The sequence below is a fragment of the Bacillus rossius genome, chromosome 2, assembly GCF_032445375.1.
Source record: "Bacillus rossius redtenbacheri isolate Brsri chromosome 2, Brsri_v3, whole genome shotgun sequence".
NCBI classification, from domain to species: domain Eukaryota; kingdom Metazoa; phylum Arthropoda; class Insecta; order Phasmatodea; family Bacillidae; genus Bacillus; species Bacillus rossius.
This window is the reverse complement of record NC_086331.1, coordinates 50,565,741-50,582,743: the sequence shown is the minus strand read 5'-3', so window position 1 is coordinate 50,582,743 and position 17,003 is coordinate 50,565,741. Positions and strand designations below refer to the sequence as shown.

The 17,003-nt window shown below is 38.0% G+C and overlaps 1 protein-coding gene across 6 annotated transcripts in view; it reads right to left on the bottom strand.

Moving 5' to 3' along the window:
- The window catches only part of LOC134529278 (5'-AMP-activated protein kinase catalytic subunit alpha-2), a 230,411-nt gene that overhangs the window by 168,033 nt on the left and 45,375 nt on the right, over positions 1-17,003 (bottom strand). For all 6 annotated transcript variants that reach the window (XR_010074522.1, XM_063363175.1, XM_063363177.1 and 3 more), the window contains exons 4-6: positions 8,688-8,832; positions 8,384-8,590; positions 588-693 (exon numbers count right to left, since the gene is read on the bottom strand). Coding sequence is in view for 5 of the 6 variants with exons in the window: in XM_063363175.1 (XP_063219245.1) it covers positions 588-693; positions 8,384-8,590; positions 8,688-8,832 (458 nt within the window). In the remaining variant the exon portion in view is untranslated. The remainder of the gene's footprint in view (positions 1-587; positions 694-8,383; positions 8,591-8,687; positions 8,833-17,003) is intronic.

Here is a 17,003-nt window from a genome sequence, read left to right as displayed (position 1 = left end):
TATGAATGTCAGTCGTGATTGTCTAGCCAATAATTACAGAGAACATGAAGAGCTGATTCCGTTAATTAATTGCACAAAAATTACCCATGTAGAAGTGTATGTAGTATATGAAAGTGAATAAAGCTAACTGGGTCCAAAAATTTAAATACAACAAAGACAAGGCTAGTGATTCTTTAAGTTTGTGTTAAAAATTTTAAAACTTCATGAAACTTGCTTAAACAGTAAACTCCAAAGCCATATATAACCTCATGGTTAGGGCACATTGCTCAGCAGAAGATACAACAACACTGGTAGCTACAATAGGAATCACAATGGAAGTCAAAAATTTTCAAGTAATTTTTTAAATTTTACAATATATTTGCATCCATATTATCTTTAAAAATGCAGTAATTATATAGTGAGAAAAGTTTTAAAAGTTACATATTAAAGCAATTGTCAAGGTTAAACTAGTTAATAGTAAAATACTGAACAAAATGCTTCCAAGATTTATGGAGATAACAGTCGAGAAAGGGGGAAGGGGGGAGGTTAAAGGCATGCTACTTAGCACTATATTAACTGTAATCAAACAAGTATAAAAAACAAATTACTTGATATCTTCAATGGTTGCCCTCTTCATGGGATCAATTTGAAGCATGTGGCATAACATTGACACTACTGACTTGTTCAAATATTCAGGAATTGGAAAAATTCCAGCTGAAAAACAAATTACAAAAACTTAATATTTTGGTACCAAACAATTATTTGAACCTGCTTTTGGACAATAATCACAAATTAAATATTTCATACATGACATCTTTACTTAAAAATTTTTGTCGCAATATCACAATTAAGATGGCTTGGATCCAATAAGCCTCACTAATCATGTTACGTTATTGTATTTCTATGCCATTTTTTTATCTAGGGAAATCTCACAGGATATGCCACCATATGAGCAATGCATTTTGTTTTTCAACAAATTACATCACTAAATATATGCACCATATTATCTGCTGTCAGTAAAATGTCAGTAAAATTATCATAATGCAAACTTTTTGGTTGGCTAATTTCATCATGATAACACAATATAAGTTAATTTCCTGCATTTTCACAGTTCATTTAGGTATACTAATTTACATCTTTAGTCCCATGTTAGAAATATTTTTCACAAATATCTTGTATAACCAAAAAAAAAAATTAAAATATATCACAAAAAGTGAGGTTGAACCTTAAATAGGCTGCATTAGAATAATGAGCACAGAGGGAGATGGCAACTGCAGTGTACATTGCATATGGATGCAACAAAAAAATATCTGTGCATGTGCTTTTGTTCACATTCACACAGTTAAGTATTAATTAATTTAACTAACCTCGAAAGATTTTTTCTAAACTGATATAAGCAAGATAACCAAAATCTGTCTGTGGCAGAAGACAAAAACACTAATGGACTGAATACTGCCCAGGGCATTTACCTGTTGAGTTAGGCATGTCTCGATGCAACGTACACAGCAGTTGCCACTCCGCAGTTGGCACTAATTTAAATATAGGTTGTTAACTATTGCATGCTACAATTCTGCACCTCATGAAGTGGCAGCCAATAAACACATACTCTTATTAGATAACCAAGTAAAAAAAGAAGTTTGATTACATTTATAAAGTACAAATTTAATCTAGACAAAAGTCTACACTCCATTTTAGATGTACATTAATGCCAATCCTTTAAAATGAAAAAAGAAAAATGTTACACGGTAGCTCATAAGCCTATTACTACAGAAGGAAATGTTAAATTACACTTAAATAGCTTATACTACACATGGAAACAACCCTTGAAGTTTACTGAAAGTCACACGTAACTTTAAAAAGATCTATATGTGTATTTGATCTTAAAAGTAGAATTTTTCACATAATGTATTTATGTGCTTATTACTACAGATGTATTTACACCAAAAAATTTATGGATAACAAATGTAACATTTTAATATGAATAAAAACAGTACTGTCATGACAATTGCTGAAGCATTAAATAATGTAAAATTCTACTAACATTGGCATATTTTGCATCAATAAACAATTATTGCTCCTAGACAAGAAAGAGAAATTGACTATGAGTGGCTTTATGATAAACAATCACAGGTGACTATCCTCCCAGAAAAATGCTAGGGCTGAAGGAAGGGCAGAAGAATCACAACCCGAAATAAATAACAAATGCATTTATGATATGATCAAATGATCAGATTCAGATTAAATCAGTAAATACCAAGCACACAGAAAGAAAATTTCTACAGCCCACAATACAAAAGAAAAAACTATTTCCTCAATGAAAAATATACTTAACAATGGTTTAAACTTGTTCAGGACTGGATGAAAAGGAAGATGCAACTGTCACAAGAACAGCAGCAATTTGAGCATCTGCTAAAATCATAACATATAAAAAAATGCTTGCCTACAAAACTGCATTTAAACAATGCAGATCCAGAAAATAAGCTATAGAAACACAGTGATGAAGCATAAATAGCTGCGACTGATGTTCAACGAAGCCATGCTGACGTGAATAATTATCTGATCCTAGCAAAGGAAACATATTCATATAATAATCTGTTCTCTAGTTCTCGTTAAATGTCTTCTTTCTCTACAAACATGAACTGAGTCCCTCCATTCATTCATTCATTCATTCATTCATTCATTGAAAGAATTAATGAATGCATAGACTATTCTGTTTTCTAGTGGGGTTTGACTTGAAAGCCATTTCACTGTAGAAATATATACAAATAATAAGACTGAAGTAAAATGCTATTATTTCATTGGCCATTTTTGACTAGTTTTCAGAATTATTTAATTTAAATTCCTTTAAAATGTATTATTTAAAAAAGTTGTTATATCTGAACATAAGTTTCAACACTGTAAATTTACAGTAAAATAATATTACTTTATAATTCATAATATTTGGAAATCTAAATTAAATTGATCCATCAAATTTAATCAACACTTGGAGTACATTTTTCTTTATCAAGTAGGTCTCAAAAAAGTTCACATAGAACAGGTAAGTTGTTAGGTTTATAGCTATTTATATTTCCTGCTCCACTTGATTAGATAAGCATAACCTGAATGTCACAAAAATATTTTTGCTTGGCTTATGTGGAAACAGACATCGACTGTGAACCCTGTGTAGCTGACTTAAATCGAACTCTAACATGTTTTGCAATGCTTAGCATTTGGTGGCCTTAAACATTTACATCTGGCAACCTTCTGTGACCTCTGCAGAGTGTGTTTCTAGAGTGGCCAAACTATTTCACTCATAAATTTAAATAAATTGAAGGGTTTGCATAAAAATGGTCTATCCATTTTTGAAGGTTTTACAAAAACAAGATAAAAACTGTTTTAAAATTGCATATTTATTTGTTTGGAGTGTATGAAATTCATGTTATAATGGAGATAGTACAGGACTACAGTGAGAGAGATCTGGCATACTCTAAACGATAGAGCGAATTTTTTATACACAGGGATAAATAAAAAACCTGAAAATAAATAATTTTTGGAGCCAGATCCTTTTTGATGCAGACTCTTCACTGTGAAAGAATTACAGTACACTCCCTATTTAACGCGGTTGTCGGGGGACATAACTTTTACCCGCGTTGTTGCATAACCGCGATGTTTCGATGTGACCAAGGTCAAAAGGCATAAAACACCGCCTGTGTTCTAATAGGTCGGCAAGCACGCACAGTATAGACGGCCCGCCTTTGTGCGGACTTTGCATCCGCAGTTTTCACTAAACGCGGGTGAAAAAATAAAAATAATAAATTTTAAAGATAAATATTAAATGTTGAATTTTATTTTTTATTTTTCCGCATGCCGCGCACAGTTTGACGCACGGCCTACGAGCGCGCCACACGCCACCATACACACGTGCGGCACACAAGCTGCTGCCAGTCTCGTGGTGTCAGCCACAGTATCTGCTTCGTCTAAGTGTCCGTAACAAAGTAAGTGCAGTGTGTGCGGTTACACACGATTCTGTGGTCAAAGTCTTCTAAATAGAAAGGCCATAGTAATACTTCAAACCGAATATGAATCGCAAAGTACCGAGTTTGATTGACAAAATAAAAATTCTAGATTTACGTACTTACAGATAGCGTGTCTTTTGCAGAAGTATGCAGCAGATACGTGAAAAACGATTCTAGCATTCGTACAATATAAAATAAAGAATCGTCTATCGTGTAAAGTGGTTAAACTTTGTTATCCATGCTTACAGTAAATTATAAATGGTCACATGTGGGATACAAAAATTGCGCCAAAATAATTTTAGCGCAATCAGTGGCGCCGTATTAAAAAGTCTGTTAAACGTTGTCTTTACTTATTCCATCAAACGCTGTGTCGAGTTGCTGAGTGTGTGTGGCTCGGATCGGCAAGTGTTATATTCCCCAGCCTCTGGTTAAAGGTCGGGAGGCCGCTACACATAAACATTTCCGGGGTTTGTTTACTACCTCACGGCAAAAGTGGTACAGTATGGTTCACGTAAGTATTGGACCACTGGGAATTCCTCGGCAAAGATTAAAAATACGCTAGCTGATTTACTTTACTATTTAATGTTAAAACATTATACCAAAGTAAAAAGATGAACGTGTATAATACAACGAATAATATTACGTCTGTAGGTTCAAGTTGTAACAAACCATTTATATGTCTCCGCTTGTCAACACACGTGACCACGAGAAGTGTGCAGACGAAAATGAGTGAACTACTCAAGGTCACCATACTTCCCCCCTTTCGGCTTAATCGCCCCTCTCATCATTGGCGCTTATATTCCACTCCTCCCGTCTACCCGGGTGTCTTGGTCGCATATTCTCGGCTCGCCTCTCCCCTCCCAGCGCTGGCCGTCAACCAAACCTATCCAAAATCAATCCCAGCCGAGTCACGCTGGATAATGTCGCTGGACGGTGGGCTTTATCGGGTCCCCTTTCCGATGCTTTATTTGTGGGTTAAAAAAAAAAATGTTAAGAACTAGTGTTTCAGAAAATAACACTGGGCTGGATTGGACCATAATTTGAAAACACTACAAGATAGAGGAATAATGTACGGAGATATCTTGTTTAGAATTTCACTGCGGACATTTTCTACGCCTAGGATTTTTTCTTCCCGATGCTTAGTTTGTGAGTTACAAAGCAAAATTATCCTAATCGGCTGTCAACCATTTATTCCATTATTATTACAGTAGAAACTCGTTAATCCGTGACGATTTAAAAGTGCAGAAAAAAAAAGAGAAGTAAAAATTTGTCAGCGCTTAAAATTAACGTCACGCGGGCCGGCGGCCGGCAAACACTGCAAGCCTTCGCATGGGCCGCCAAACTCTGCAACGCTGTTTGTACCGACCCTTTGTGTCGTCCCCCTTTCAGCTGTCACATTTGTCACTCTTTTAACTTGAGGGGGATGTCCTGACTTCTGCTTCCCGTTTCCCTTTGTTTGTTTCCACCCGCCAACGCACCAACGCACGGCAGGCGCCTGGCGAGTGACGTGTCTGGCTGGCATTCGGCTGGACGAAGTGGGATGAGTTGGGGCTGGACGAAGTGGGATGAGTTGGGAGGGGGGGGGGGGTTGGGGGCTACCCAAAATTGATGTGTGAAAGTTCAGCACGATCTTATCTTTCTCTCTTCGGCTGTTGTAAATGACCGTGAACTAATGGCCAGGCAGTGCCGTATTTTTTTAAGCCGAGACTAATTCGAAGACGGTCCTTACCTTGAACGGATTATCCGGGTTTATTACTTTTTTTTACAGGATTTTAACTATCCGGGCATCGGCGGGTCCCAATTAACACGAATAATGGAGAGTTTACTATTTTTTATCCATCTGCTGCCAAGGCGCAGTAAGCCTCGGTAGACGTTATGTCACATGACCTTGGCCTTAACCCAGCTGCACGCCGGTGTCTGAGAAGCTTGACAAGACCTTCCGGGCTTTTAATCGCTAGCCCGTGAAATTCGGTAATCCGTAATTATCTCGGTCCCGACCATCACGAATTAACGAGGTTCTACTGTGTTATTAGTATTATTATTAATTTCTGATTGGGGGACATGGTTTGACCCGCGATATACCCGATTCCGCGATCTATCGGGGCGCGGTATACCGGGAGTTTACTGTACTATCAAAAATATATTGCAGGAAAAGTTAAAAAACAAAATAATCACAATGCTTGACGAGTCGAATTTCTGGTTCAGTGTTCAAAAAATATATATTTACCTAAAAAGCATTCTTAGAGTAGGGGAGACCGGGGCTGGTTGTAACAGGGGCAGGTTGTAACACGACAGTTAGTTCCACAACCAGTCACCAGAGAATCTTCTCCTTTTAGTCACGGGAGCGCCTGTAGTTGCTCTCAGTGTGAATTGCAACATATCGCCGGTCAGACACGCTAGTTAGAAACAAGAAGAGAAAGACTGTTTTTCGACATGTTGAGTAAATATTTCCCGTTTAATATTCATAATTATTGTAATTTGTTTTTACATTGTTTAAAAACTCTCTTTGGAGTACATACATATTCTAAACACTGGCTTTACATATATGTTATTGGCATTTAAATAATATATATACTACCAAAATGTATTAATTCTCTAGTAGTGTCGTTTGGGGCAGGTTGTAACAACTGAAATAAGTTGTTTCAACCAACCCCATCGACTGTTACAACCTGCCCTGCCCTTAAGCTTTTGACAGTTAAAAAAAAAAACCTACTGCACTGGTTGCCCTACACTCTAGAGATACTATTTCGAGCAGGATTTATTACCTCTTGCTCGTTATCACCTTGACAGCTACACATGTCGATTTTGCTTTCCACTGAAACTGAATTTTGGAGCGATGACATCAGCCGAACGAGGATAGTTGGTTACCTAACTGTGGCAGTGAATGCTGCAGCCAATTCTATTCCTCCCATGTTCATCTTTCCTAGAGTCAGGTATTATGATCACTTCATCAGAGTTGGTCCAACAGGGTGTATAGGTGCTGCAAATAAGTCTGGATGGACAACCGAAGCCGAGTTTTTGATTTTTCTTAAGCATTTTGTCGCTTGTGTTCGTCCTAGCTTAGAGACACCAGTCCTCCTACTTATAGACAATCATCAGTCACACATATCTTCCGTCTGTCTAGATTTTGCAAAACAAAATGGCATAGTTATGTTATCGTTCCCACCTCATTGCACTCATCGGCTTCAGCCACTTGATCAAAGTGTCTTTTCACCACTCAAGAGACAGATAAACACAGCAATGGATGCATGGTTAAGGAACAACAAACCCCAGATGCAACAGTTAAGCCGATGACAATATATGATACCTATTCCATCGATCTTAAAAATAGCTTTCCTGCTAGCTACAACTCCAATAAACATCCAACAAGGATTTGAGAAATGTGGAATTTTTCCTTACAACAGAGACATATTTAATGATACAGATTTTGCTCCTTCGTTTGTGACGGACAGACCAAATCCAGACGTAGCACCAAGTTGTTCACATGATATGGCAAGAGAATCTCCAGATTATCAAACTCAAGCATGTCCTAATAATTCACTCGAGCCAGAATTGTTTTCCCCGGAAGCAGTCCAGCCACTTCCAAAATCCGCAACGAGGAAAACAAATGGAGGCAGAAAAACAAGGAAAAGTGTCATTTTGACAGACACTCCGGAAAAGAATGCGTTGGAGGAAGAATATGAGAAACGAAGAAATCGGGTCTTCCAGAAGGGAAAGAAGAAATTACCACAAATGTGCAGACGTGTTAAAGCTAAGCCAAAACTTCCTCCAAAACAACTAAATTCATTACAAAGTGACAACAGCTCATCAGAGGACGAGAGTGAATGTTTTTGTTTAGTGTGTTTAGAACCATTTTCTTCAAGCAAGTCTTGTGAGGAGTGGGTTCGTTGTTTGGACTGCCAATTGTGGTCACACTTTTCTTGTGCAAAAAAATCGAAAAAGTATGTTTGTCACAACTGTCAATCAGATGGAATATTCGAGTAAGCATTAGGTACCTACTATGCATTCGTAAGACTTTTTCGTTCTGCCAAATATGTGAAAACAAGTATATGTTTAATATTTCCTGTATGGTTCGCAATAAATTGTAAATAATTCCTGGATTTCAATTTTTAAACACTTTTAAATACTGTTACAACCAACCCCAAGGTCTGTTACAACCAGCCCCAGAGCGGGGCTGGTTGTAACACTTTTCTCTTAAGTGGTTTTCCCCTTGTGCAGCAAAAAATAGCAGAAGGATTGTTTCCAAAATACCTGAGATGGAAGAAGAAGGGCTATTTCATAATTTGGCCAGTAAATATATTTCTTAGGTATTATACATGAACACAAAAAAAATTTAATACAAAAACTGTTACAACCTGGCCCGGTCTCCCCTATCTATCGATTACAAGTAAAATAGTTTTAATACGTACATTTGATTTTTCGGAACAGAGTTGGCACATGTTCATCATCAAATGGCAACGTGCCACATAATAGTGCATACAGAATGACCCCACATGACCAAATGTCAACTTCTGGACCGGCATATAGCTTGCCTGAAATAACTTCTGGGGCAGCGTAGTTAGGAGACCCACAACTTGTGCGCAGAAATTCACCATCCATCATCATGTTGGACAACCCTTCAATCAAAAACAGAGCCTGTTTAAAAACCAATTACAAGCAATAATGCTATATACCAGTTAAGAAAACATATCAAAATAAATTATTCTGTCATACCAAAGTCAGCTATTTTCACATGAAGATTATGATCAAGTAGCAGATTTTCTGGTTTCAGGTCCCTGTGTACAATCATGTGCCGGTGACAGTAGTCCACGCCGGAAATTATCTGCTGGAAAAAACGGCGTGCCTCGTATTCTTTCAGCTAAAAAAGAAAACAACATTAATGTAACAACACCAATTTTCTGTTGGTTTTGTAAATTAACAAAACTACACTGACACTAGCTTAAAAAAAACTATGAATTTGAATCGATGTCAATTTTTTTTGGTAAATACTAATAGTTCGACACCAGAGATTAATATTATGTTTTATTTTCAGAGCCTTACATGTTTTCATTCACAATTTAGTTGGTTCAACTCACCATTGCCTTTCACACAGGTACAAGCAAAGGCACTGGTTGAATTAAGTTACAAAAGAGAGAAATAAAAATGGAGTGGGTGATGCAGTGGTAAGACACTGGACTTGCATTCCAGATGACCCGAGTTTGAATTTCTGTCAGGCCATCTTGATTTCAGTATTCCATGGTATCTTGAAATGCTCCACACATACTGTGATGTTTCCTTACAAAAGGGCACGGCCAATTTATTGTCCAGTTTCCTTAAACTACGTAGTTGAGGTAATTCTACTATTGGGCCCATTACGATTCTGGAAACCGCCAATTTCAATATATTCTAACGGGATGAAAGGATTCAGAATCCAATTGTTTTGGAATCAAAGATGGTCGATTCTTTCCATATAAAAAAACATTGAAAATGCTAGGTTCCCTTAAATTTTTAAGACTCTTAAAGTCATTCATTGATACATTTAAATAGGATTTTTGACCAACTAATGGGGAGTGTTCCAAAAAGTTCAGATTGAACTTCACAACTGTGATTACATTCTTAACATTCAGATTTTTTATTCAACTACATAAATATGGAGGTGCATAATAAGGATTATCTTGAAGAGTATGGAACCCAACAGAATCAAAATGGAAATCAAAGAATCAAATTTCAAATAACAAAAAAAAAAAAATTATTATGAAACATTCCCTAAAACATATTCCTTCTGTAAGTCAAGGGCTTATTGTGCTGTACTTTACTGAACTGTTTTAAAAGCATTAATTTAATTTATAACTTAGTGCTAATTAATATCACAACTTCAATATTGTTTGAATAACCAGCAGCTTCAGGTCTAAAACCTCCCTTGCTTGATTTGCTTGTAATGAACTACTATGCTACACAGGTATTCGCCCCCTGCTACAACTGCATGATGGCAAGGAGATAGCAGAAACAAGCGTAAGGTGGTTGGACTTTCTACCCGCCTGTGTGGCATGTGGTCGCATCAGGCTCAAATGCAGGGTAACGTGTCACAACAACAGAGGGCTGCAAGCAACCCTCTAACTACTCCTCAGGAGGCAGTGTGAGTAAAAACTTGAAAACATCTGTGATATAAATTACTGCTAACAGTAGCATGGACAATGTGATTATGAGTGTATAAGGTGAGCCATAAATTGTCATAATCTCCTGGCTCATCTTTATACTTAGTATAATTTAAATAAATATTTTATATTTTTTCTGTAGCCTGTTACAGCCATCAAAATTTTATCCCAGTATTGTACTTTCCTACTTAATTTTGTCTCCGGCCGTTTCATCCACGGGCTCCCACACCACTCAAGTCCCGATTAAGCATCGTCTCATGTCTCCCCGCTCCTCGGCACGTACGCGAGTGAAATTTCGCACCCCTTCAGTGTTCTGCGCACGTCCTGCCACACACTACCTTTGCTTCCGTCAGCCCTTTTAGGCACACCCGTAGCTCAAGCTACAGTTGACCGAAGCAACTTTGATCAGGTTCGCCGGCACAGGTTACAGTCGGTCCCGACACGCCTCGGGAGTCCTGTAGGCGGCCTTTCCCACTACGCAGCACTACCCCCCCTTCTCTTTTCCCCTCTATCCATTCCAGATCCTTCCATCTGGACAAACTCCCTCCCTCCCTCCTGGTCTCTATAACAGACCCCAGGGCGGATGAATGGACAGCTTGCGCCATCTCCCGACGGCACGGCGAACTAAATTACCTTCTCTTAGGCGTCAGAGCGAGCGCTCTGGCGGCCGCGACCATACTTAATCTAAGTTCCTTTCCTCCCCGACAGAGCTTGCACCAAGGGGGCTCCATATGGTACTACCTTTCGCTAGTCCCCCCCCCCCCCCCCCCCCGCGGGATACCTTGCGTACCAACACAGAGTCAGTTCCTGTTGTCCCCAACAGAGCGCTCTGCTTTGCACTTCTGAGGCCCCTTTAAGTTAGTCAATGAGCCATCTTCATATCTTTTTTTTGGAGGGCGGAGCAAGTACTCCGCCGGGGTTATTCTAGCCAATCAGAGGCCACTTCTCTCACTCCCTAAGACTCCGAGCATCTCGCTCGAACTTAACTTCATGTCACCCGGAAGAGCGGGAGATTCTTCCATCGGCGGTCACCGTGATAGCATCTCGTGCCGGAGCTGCATCGGCCGCGCCGTTTACGTATTCACCGCCGCAATCTAGTTAAGAGATGTGATCTCTCAAGTTCGGGAGTGTTCCCTAACATTTTTTTTTATTCTTCTGGTTGGCTTTTGCCATTAGTAGCCAAGTAGTAATTTCGCATAATGTTTCGCGACGGTTCATCGCGACTACTCGCGCCGCCTCCCTTCGGGGAGTAACTTCACTTCACTTCACTTCACTTCACTTCACTTCACTTCACTTCACTTCAACCCCAGATCGGTAAGTGGAAAAGTCAACGTCCTGTTTGACAATTGTTGCCTTCCGATTATCCCTTTGCCCTAACTTAATTAGTTTACTATTCTTGACCACTGGATTCCCTTTTGGTTCCAGTGGGGTTCAAGACTTGAGTCAAGAAAAGTTTCAAGACTCGAGTGAAGTTTCCTTTCAAGACTTAGTCCGCCAAATTTACGCCGATCCTTCGGAGATTGAAGCCCAGAACCTCCTAATTATGCTCCGCCAGTGAACAGTCCGCTATGCAACATTTTGAATATGTACTCCTGCACCAATCAGAGCAATTAATGTTTTTTTATAACTATTACATTTATTAATGTTAAAACTATTATTGTTATTTTCATAGTCTCATTTATGAAATGTATCATAAAATTGTAACCAATGACTTCAAATGGCCCGGGCCCCCTTTAAAATAATTAATTATTGATTCCAATAATGGTAAATTTGTAATTTCAAAGAACATCAAAATAATATAATGCAGATTTTAATTAACAATAAAAAGGGTAAATTTTAAGCAAACATATTTTTTTTTACTTCAAATACAATCCTCCTTCCTAGTTCCCTTTGTGAGAACTAACTAATATTTTTGGTTGCTCCCTTGTGTCCTCTGAGTAAACAGTAGTTACTGTTTCGCCCACTTGATGCAGCTTCCAGTATTTTCAAAACCATAGATAAAGTTTCTTTATCCACAAAGGGTTGTATGATCCTTTTTTTTGACATGAAATTAGTGCACAGAAAATAAACTTATTAATTATGTTGCCAAACAACAGTTATAGCATATTCTCAGTAAATACAGTGTGAGGATTTTCCACATTAATATTTCTTCCCAAAAAAGATATTTCTTTTTTTTTCTACGAAATTATATTCTAACATGTAGACTGATGAAACACAAATATTAACTCCAGCCAATTATTGTGATACGTATTGTTACGAACATGAGCAAGGCCACGTCACGTGCAGGTGCAGAGCTAGCTGGGCTGCATCACATGCCGCCGTAACATGAGATGTGCAGTGCGCACCTGGGTCGCTGCTTCCCCTCCTTCCCACCCTCCGCTCCCCTGCGCAGCACTGTTAGTTTGACATCCGAAACCTGACAGCTGCGGAGTTACGCGAGCCGCCGACACGTGTTTTCGAGATTTCTTCCGTCGGGACAGCTTGGAATGACGCGACTGGCCCCGGCCGCTCTAGTGAGTTCTGGAAATGCGCCGGGGCCTATATATATGCCCGAGGACGTCAGGGCAGGGAGTCAGTGGAGTTCAGAGTGAAGTCGGGAGTTTTCCCGTGGCGGAGTTTTCGGGCGATAGAGTGGCGAAGTCCCTGGACGAAAGTTCCAGGGCGAAGAGTTCAGTTCCGGGGGTCGCAGCGCGGCGGAGTTCCGAGCGAAGTTCCCAGCAAAGCGTCAAGTGGGATCTCGGTGAAGGGGAAGTGCGACGGCGGCGGCGGAGTGCAGCGACGGAGTCCTGCGACGGAGGACCACGAGGGGTGCTGCGGCGAGAGTTGTGCCAGAGGTGCGGCCCAGCGAGGCGTGTGGATTGTGAGAAACGAGTGACTGGAGGAAGCAACATTTTTAAGTGCAATTGATTAATTGGCATTTTTAGATTATTAGCTAGTAATGTAAATAGTGGCAATAAATAAAACTGTGTGTGATAAAAATCTTTGATTGGGCTATCCTTTACGAACCCGCGGTAAATTGTAACAGTATTAAGGAAAATGGTATACATTACACATCAAAATCAAAAAACTAATAATGTGCTAAAGAGTTTGTGTTTTTTTGTATATTATGAGCTTTCTGACGTTCCTATAATTTAATTTTCTAAAAAATTTAAAACAAAAGTTACTGTTAAATTTATGAAATTTTAAATATTCAAGGTTAAGTCAAAACTCTATAAGAATTCGGTGGTGGGACCACCAAAAATAAATCTTCAGACACAAAAGATAATATTAAAATCATATTTGTTTCTATAATTATAATTATGTACTTTAAATTATTTACAATTTTAATTTTGCTAAATGAGTTATAATGAAATAACGTGGTATTCCCTTGCACGTTGGAATGGTATTCCTGTTTCATTTGTAAATTCATATGCAAAAACGTTTGTCCTCTATAGGGTTTACATATTTTATTGTTTGGTTTATTGTAAATTAACATCTGGTATAAAAGTTATAACTGAAGTTTTAGTGTCATGTGATCTCAGTGACAAGTAAACAAGTGCGCTGTATAGAAGAGACACCTTTTGACAGTTTCCCGAAATTTTTTCATGCATCTTTTTTACTCCTTCTTCCAGAGCTCTGGTGAAACAAAGGGAGATGGGAGGATAAAGATATTTTGCAGAAAAGATTTGAAGATCAACGTACTCTTTCTCAGTTGTCATACAACTAGTTTTTGTATGTTAGTTCTAGATTTATTCCCAGCAATAAGAAATTCTGGGGAAACCTTTACAGTGAAGGTCATGCCCAAGAAATACCTAGTGAAAAAATTGTCCAAAACTGAATTATTACATAGTGGTAGAGTTGACCATGCATGATAACATACCATATCCATAGACCTCGTGCATCACACCAAAAACATGCAGTTAAGTCCTAGATGACAGCATTATAATCTTGACATGTGAATTTTAAAGTCAAATCAAGTGAAATATAAATTAAGTTATGAAATAAATTGTTTTACCACAGTTATGAAAACAAAAAAATATGATTTACATAAAAATGAATGGCCAAATGTGAGAATCATCTGCATAAACATTTTTCTTAGTCTCTTAAAATTTAAGACTGTATGTTCACAAAGAGTCTAGCGTTATCAGTTTGATCGCTAGAGCGGCTTGAGCATTGCAGAATGTACCATACTGCAGCAGTGCTATGGTCATTCAAGCCGCAGAAAGCTAGCGTGACATTCGTTATACACAACTTTGATGGCCAAATACTTAAAAATGTGAAAAATTAATTTATTCAGGAATTGTTTCAATCAATTTTAGATTATGTGATACAGTACATTTGGTTCACGCACGTAGAATTTATTTTATCACTAGCCCTACAAGTGAATAATTTTTGATAATTGGCCACAAAATCACATTTTAACTAATTCATTTTGAGCTTCCTAACATAAAACACCCTAAAAATAAAGTATAATTATTATTAATGCAAGTTTTTAAAAATAAATTCTAGTTATTTTTATTAAATAAAGTAATACAGGATCACCATTTACGTAAAACTTTTATACTGAGTATCAAACACACTACCTCACTTTGTTAATGAGGCATGATACTGAAAGAGAAAATGTTTCAAGTAATAAATTTGTCAAAGAAAGCATATTTATTTTTTTGACTCTAAAAAAATTTAGTTTTAGAGAATAACACATTGTTGTGAGGCTGCATAGGACGAGAGCTGACCAGCCAGATCGGCACGCCAGCCTAGTGGGATTCATAAGGACAAACCTGCTCCTCATGCAGCAGGCTACTACACATGGGCCCCGCTGAGTCCGGAGCAACTTGCAGTCTCTTATGAAGGGTTCTGCAGGTACTGAGAGCACCGTCACGTGAAGTGGCATAACTAGGACCCCATTGTTCTCACAGCTTCGAGTGTTAAGTCGGGGGACCTTGATAATGCGACACTTTGTAGGGCTAAGAGATTTTTCCATGGGTAACGCCAGCAGATATATAAGGCAGGACCGACCTACGGTGAGACAGAGGCTGGTGGTGATACCAGAAAATCCTCGGAGCAATACACGAGTGAAACGAAGAGGGTAAGAGAGCTCCTTTATGAGCGATATTGGGTGACGAGCGACAGCCTTCGTGTGCGAAGATCGCAGCATCTGGGATGGTACGAGTAAGTAGTGCAAAGCAATGTGTTGGAACCAAGGTGTGTGGTAAGGAATGAACAATAGAGACAACCATGTTGATCCGAGCTGCAGTGGGGAGAGTAAATATTGTACCTATTAAACAGAGATCAGTTCTGTGGATAGTCATTTAGATTTTCATAATTTAGGAAAAAGTTTAAGTGCTAGTTGATAAATAAATTGTACTCATACTATTGCTTAAGTTTGGTCAATTTGTAATACACATAGACTATACCCTGGCTATGGGGACAAATGGAAAACAAAGCACTAATGATTTTCACAGGGCCAGTGTAAGAAAATTTAGAACTAGGAAACATGAACTAGCTACTATTGGTATTCTTGTGTAAAGTAATATAAATCACACGTGTTTTTAAACATGCACACAATACTTTAATGAAGCTATTTCCTACCATTCCTGGACTTATTTAGTCACAGTGGTGAAAATATCCTTTGATAATTATAGTCATCTGGTGTCCCACACAATATTCAATATACTTTTCATTTCTTTCAGAACTTCAAATATTAAGCATTATTAAAATGTAAAAAAAAAAAAAAATAAAAAAAAAGTTAAGTTGTATTACAATATGTAAATTTGGAAGGGATCGATTTTTGAAGCTTGAATTTCCTTGATGAAGTTAGTGAAGATAATTATTAATAGGTATTCATAGTCAATAACAATTATTTTATCAATAAAAAATGTAATTCATCCAAATATTTTGCAGCGACAGAAAACTCTCAGTTTTGACATATTTTTTCCACACAAAGGCCTACAAACAATTAAAGAGTTTAAGTGTGTTCAACAAACCGTTTATCCATACCCAAAGTTGCACAAACAGATGGAATGGGTAAGTTTAAGCATAACATGCACAAAATTTTAATATCAGTCAGAAGCTGATACCAATTTATTTTATTTCTCTGAATATTTTGTATGTAAATGTTTCCAAAATTATTTCATATCATTTTCGGTGGACACCATTTCATTACTTTTGTGTAGATGCTAAATTTTGGGAACACTTGTCATATGCATTTTTTTACAAATATATATGTAGTTTGTTCACTTATGAAAAAACTCACTAGAATTTACTTCAAAGCATAAAACTGAACTATAGCATCCAACTGATGAACTTGTCAGCTACACACATTTCCCAGTATGCATCTACTTTGTTCGGCAAACTAGTGAAAATGACATTGCATTTTTAATTCACTTATTAAATCTTGCTCTATGTTCATATGTTTAAACACAAGAGTAGGATTAACTAACTTAGAATCATAGACTTTGAAAAATTAACTTTTAAATATTTTTAATACTCCTTCTGTAGTATTTATGGGGCCCCACTCAGTGTATATTTATTTATAGAGTACACGAAAAATCTGTTTTGAAGTTATTTCAGTGCACACTAACCAATATTTGTCTTATATGGCAGCAAACAAACCATATAAACCACATATACTTATGAAGTACAACTTCATAGTGTGCTTTGCTCTTACGAGTGAATGAATAAACGTATAAGACATATCTGCCAAAAACTTGAATCCTAATATATGCCATGGTAAATTTTTTTGGATAAACAGACTTCCTGTAGCGGTCGGGTCCGCTACCTCCATACATCGCGCGTCTGCGCGGGCGTCGGCGCACCTCCCCCCTCCTCCTTTCCCCTCCTAGTGTGTGTGTGATTTCTCCTCGCCTCCCCTCCTGGGATTGGCGCATGCGCGCTGTGCCGCGCCGATTTAATAAAA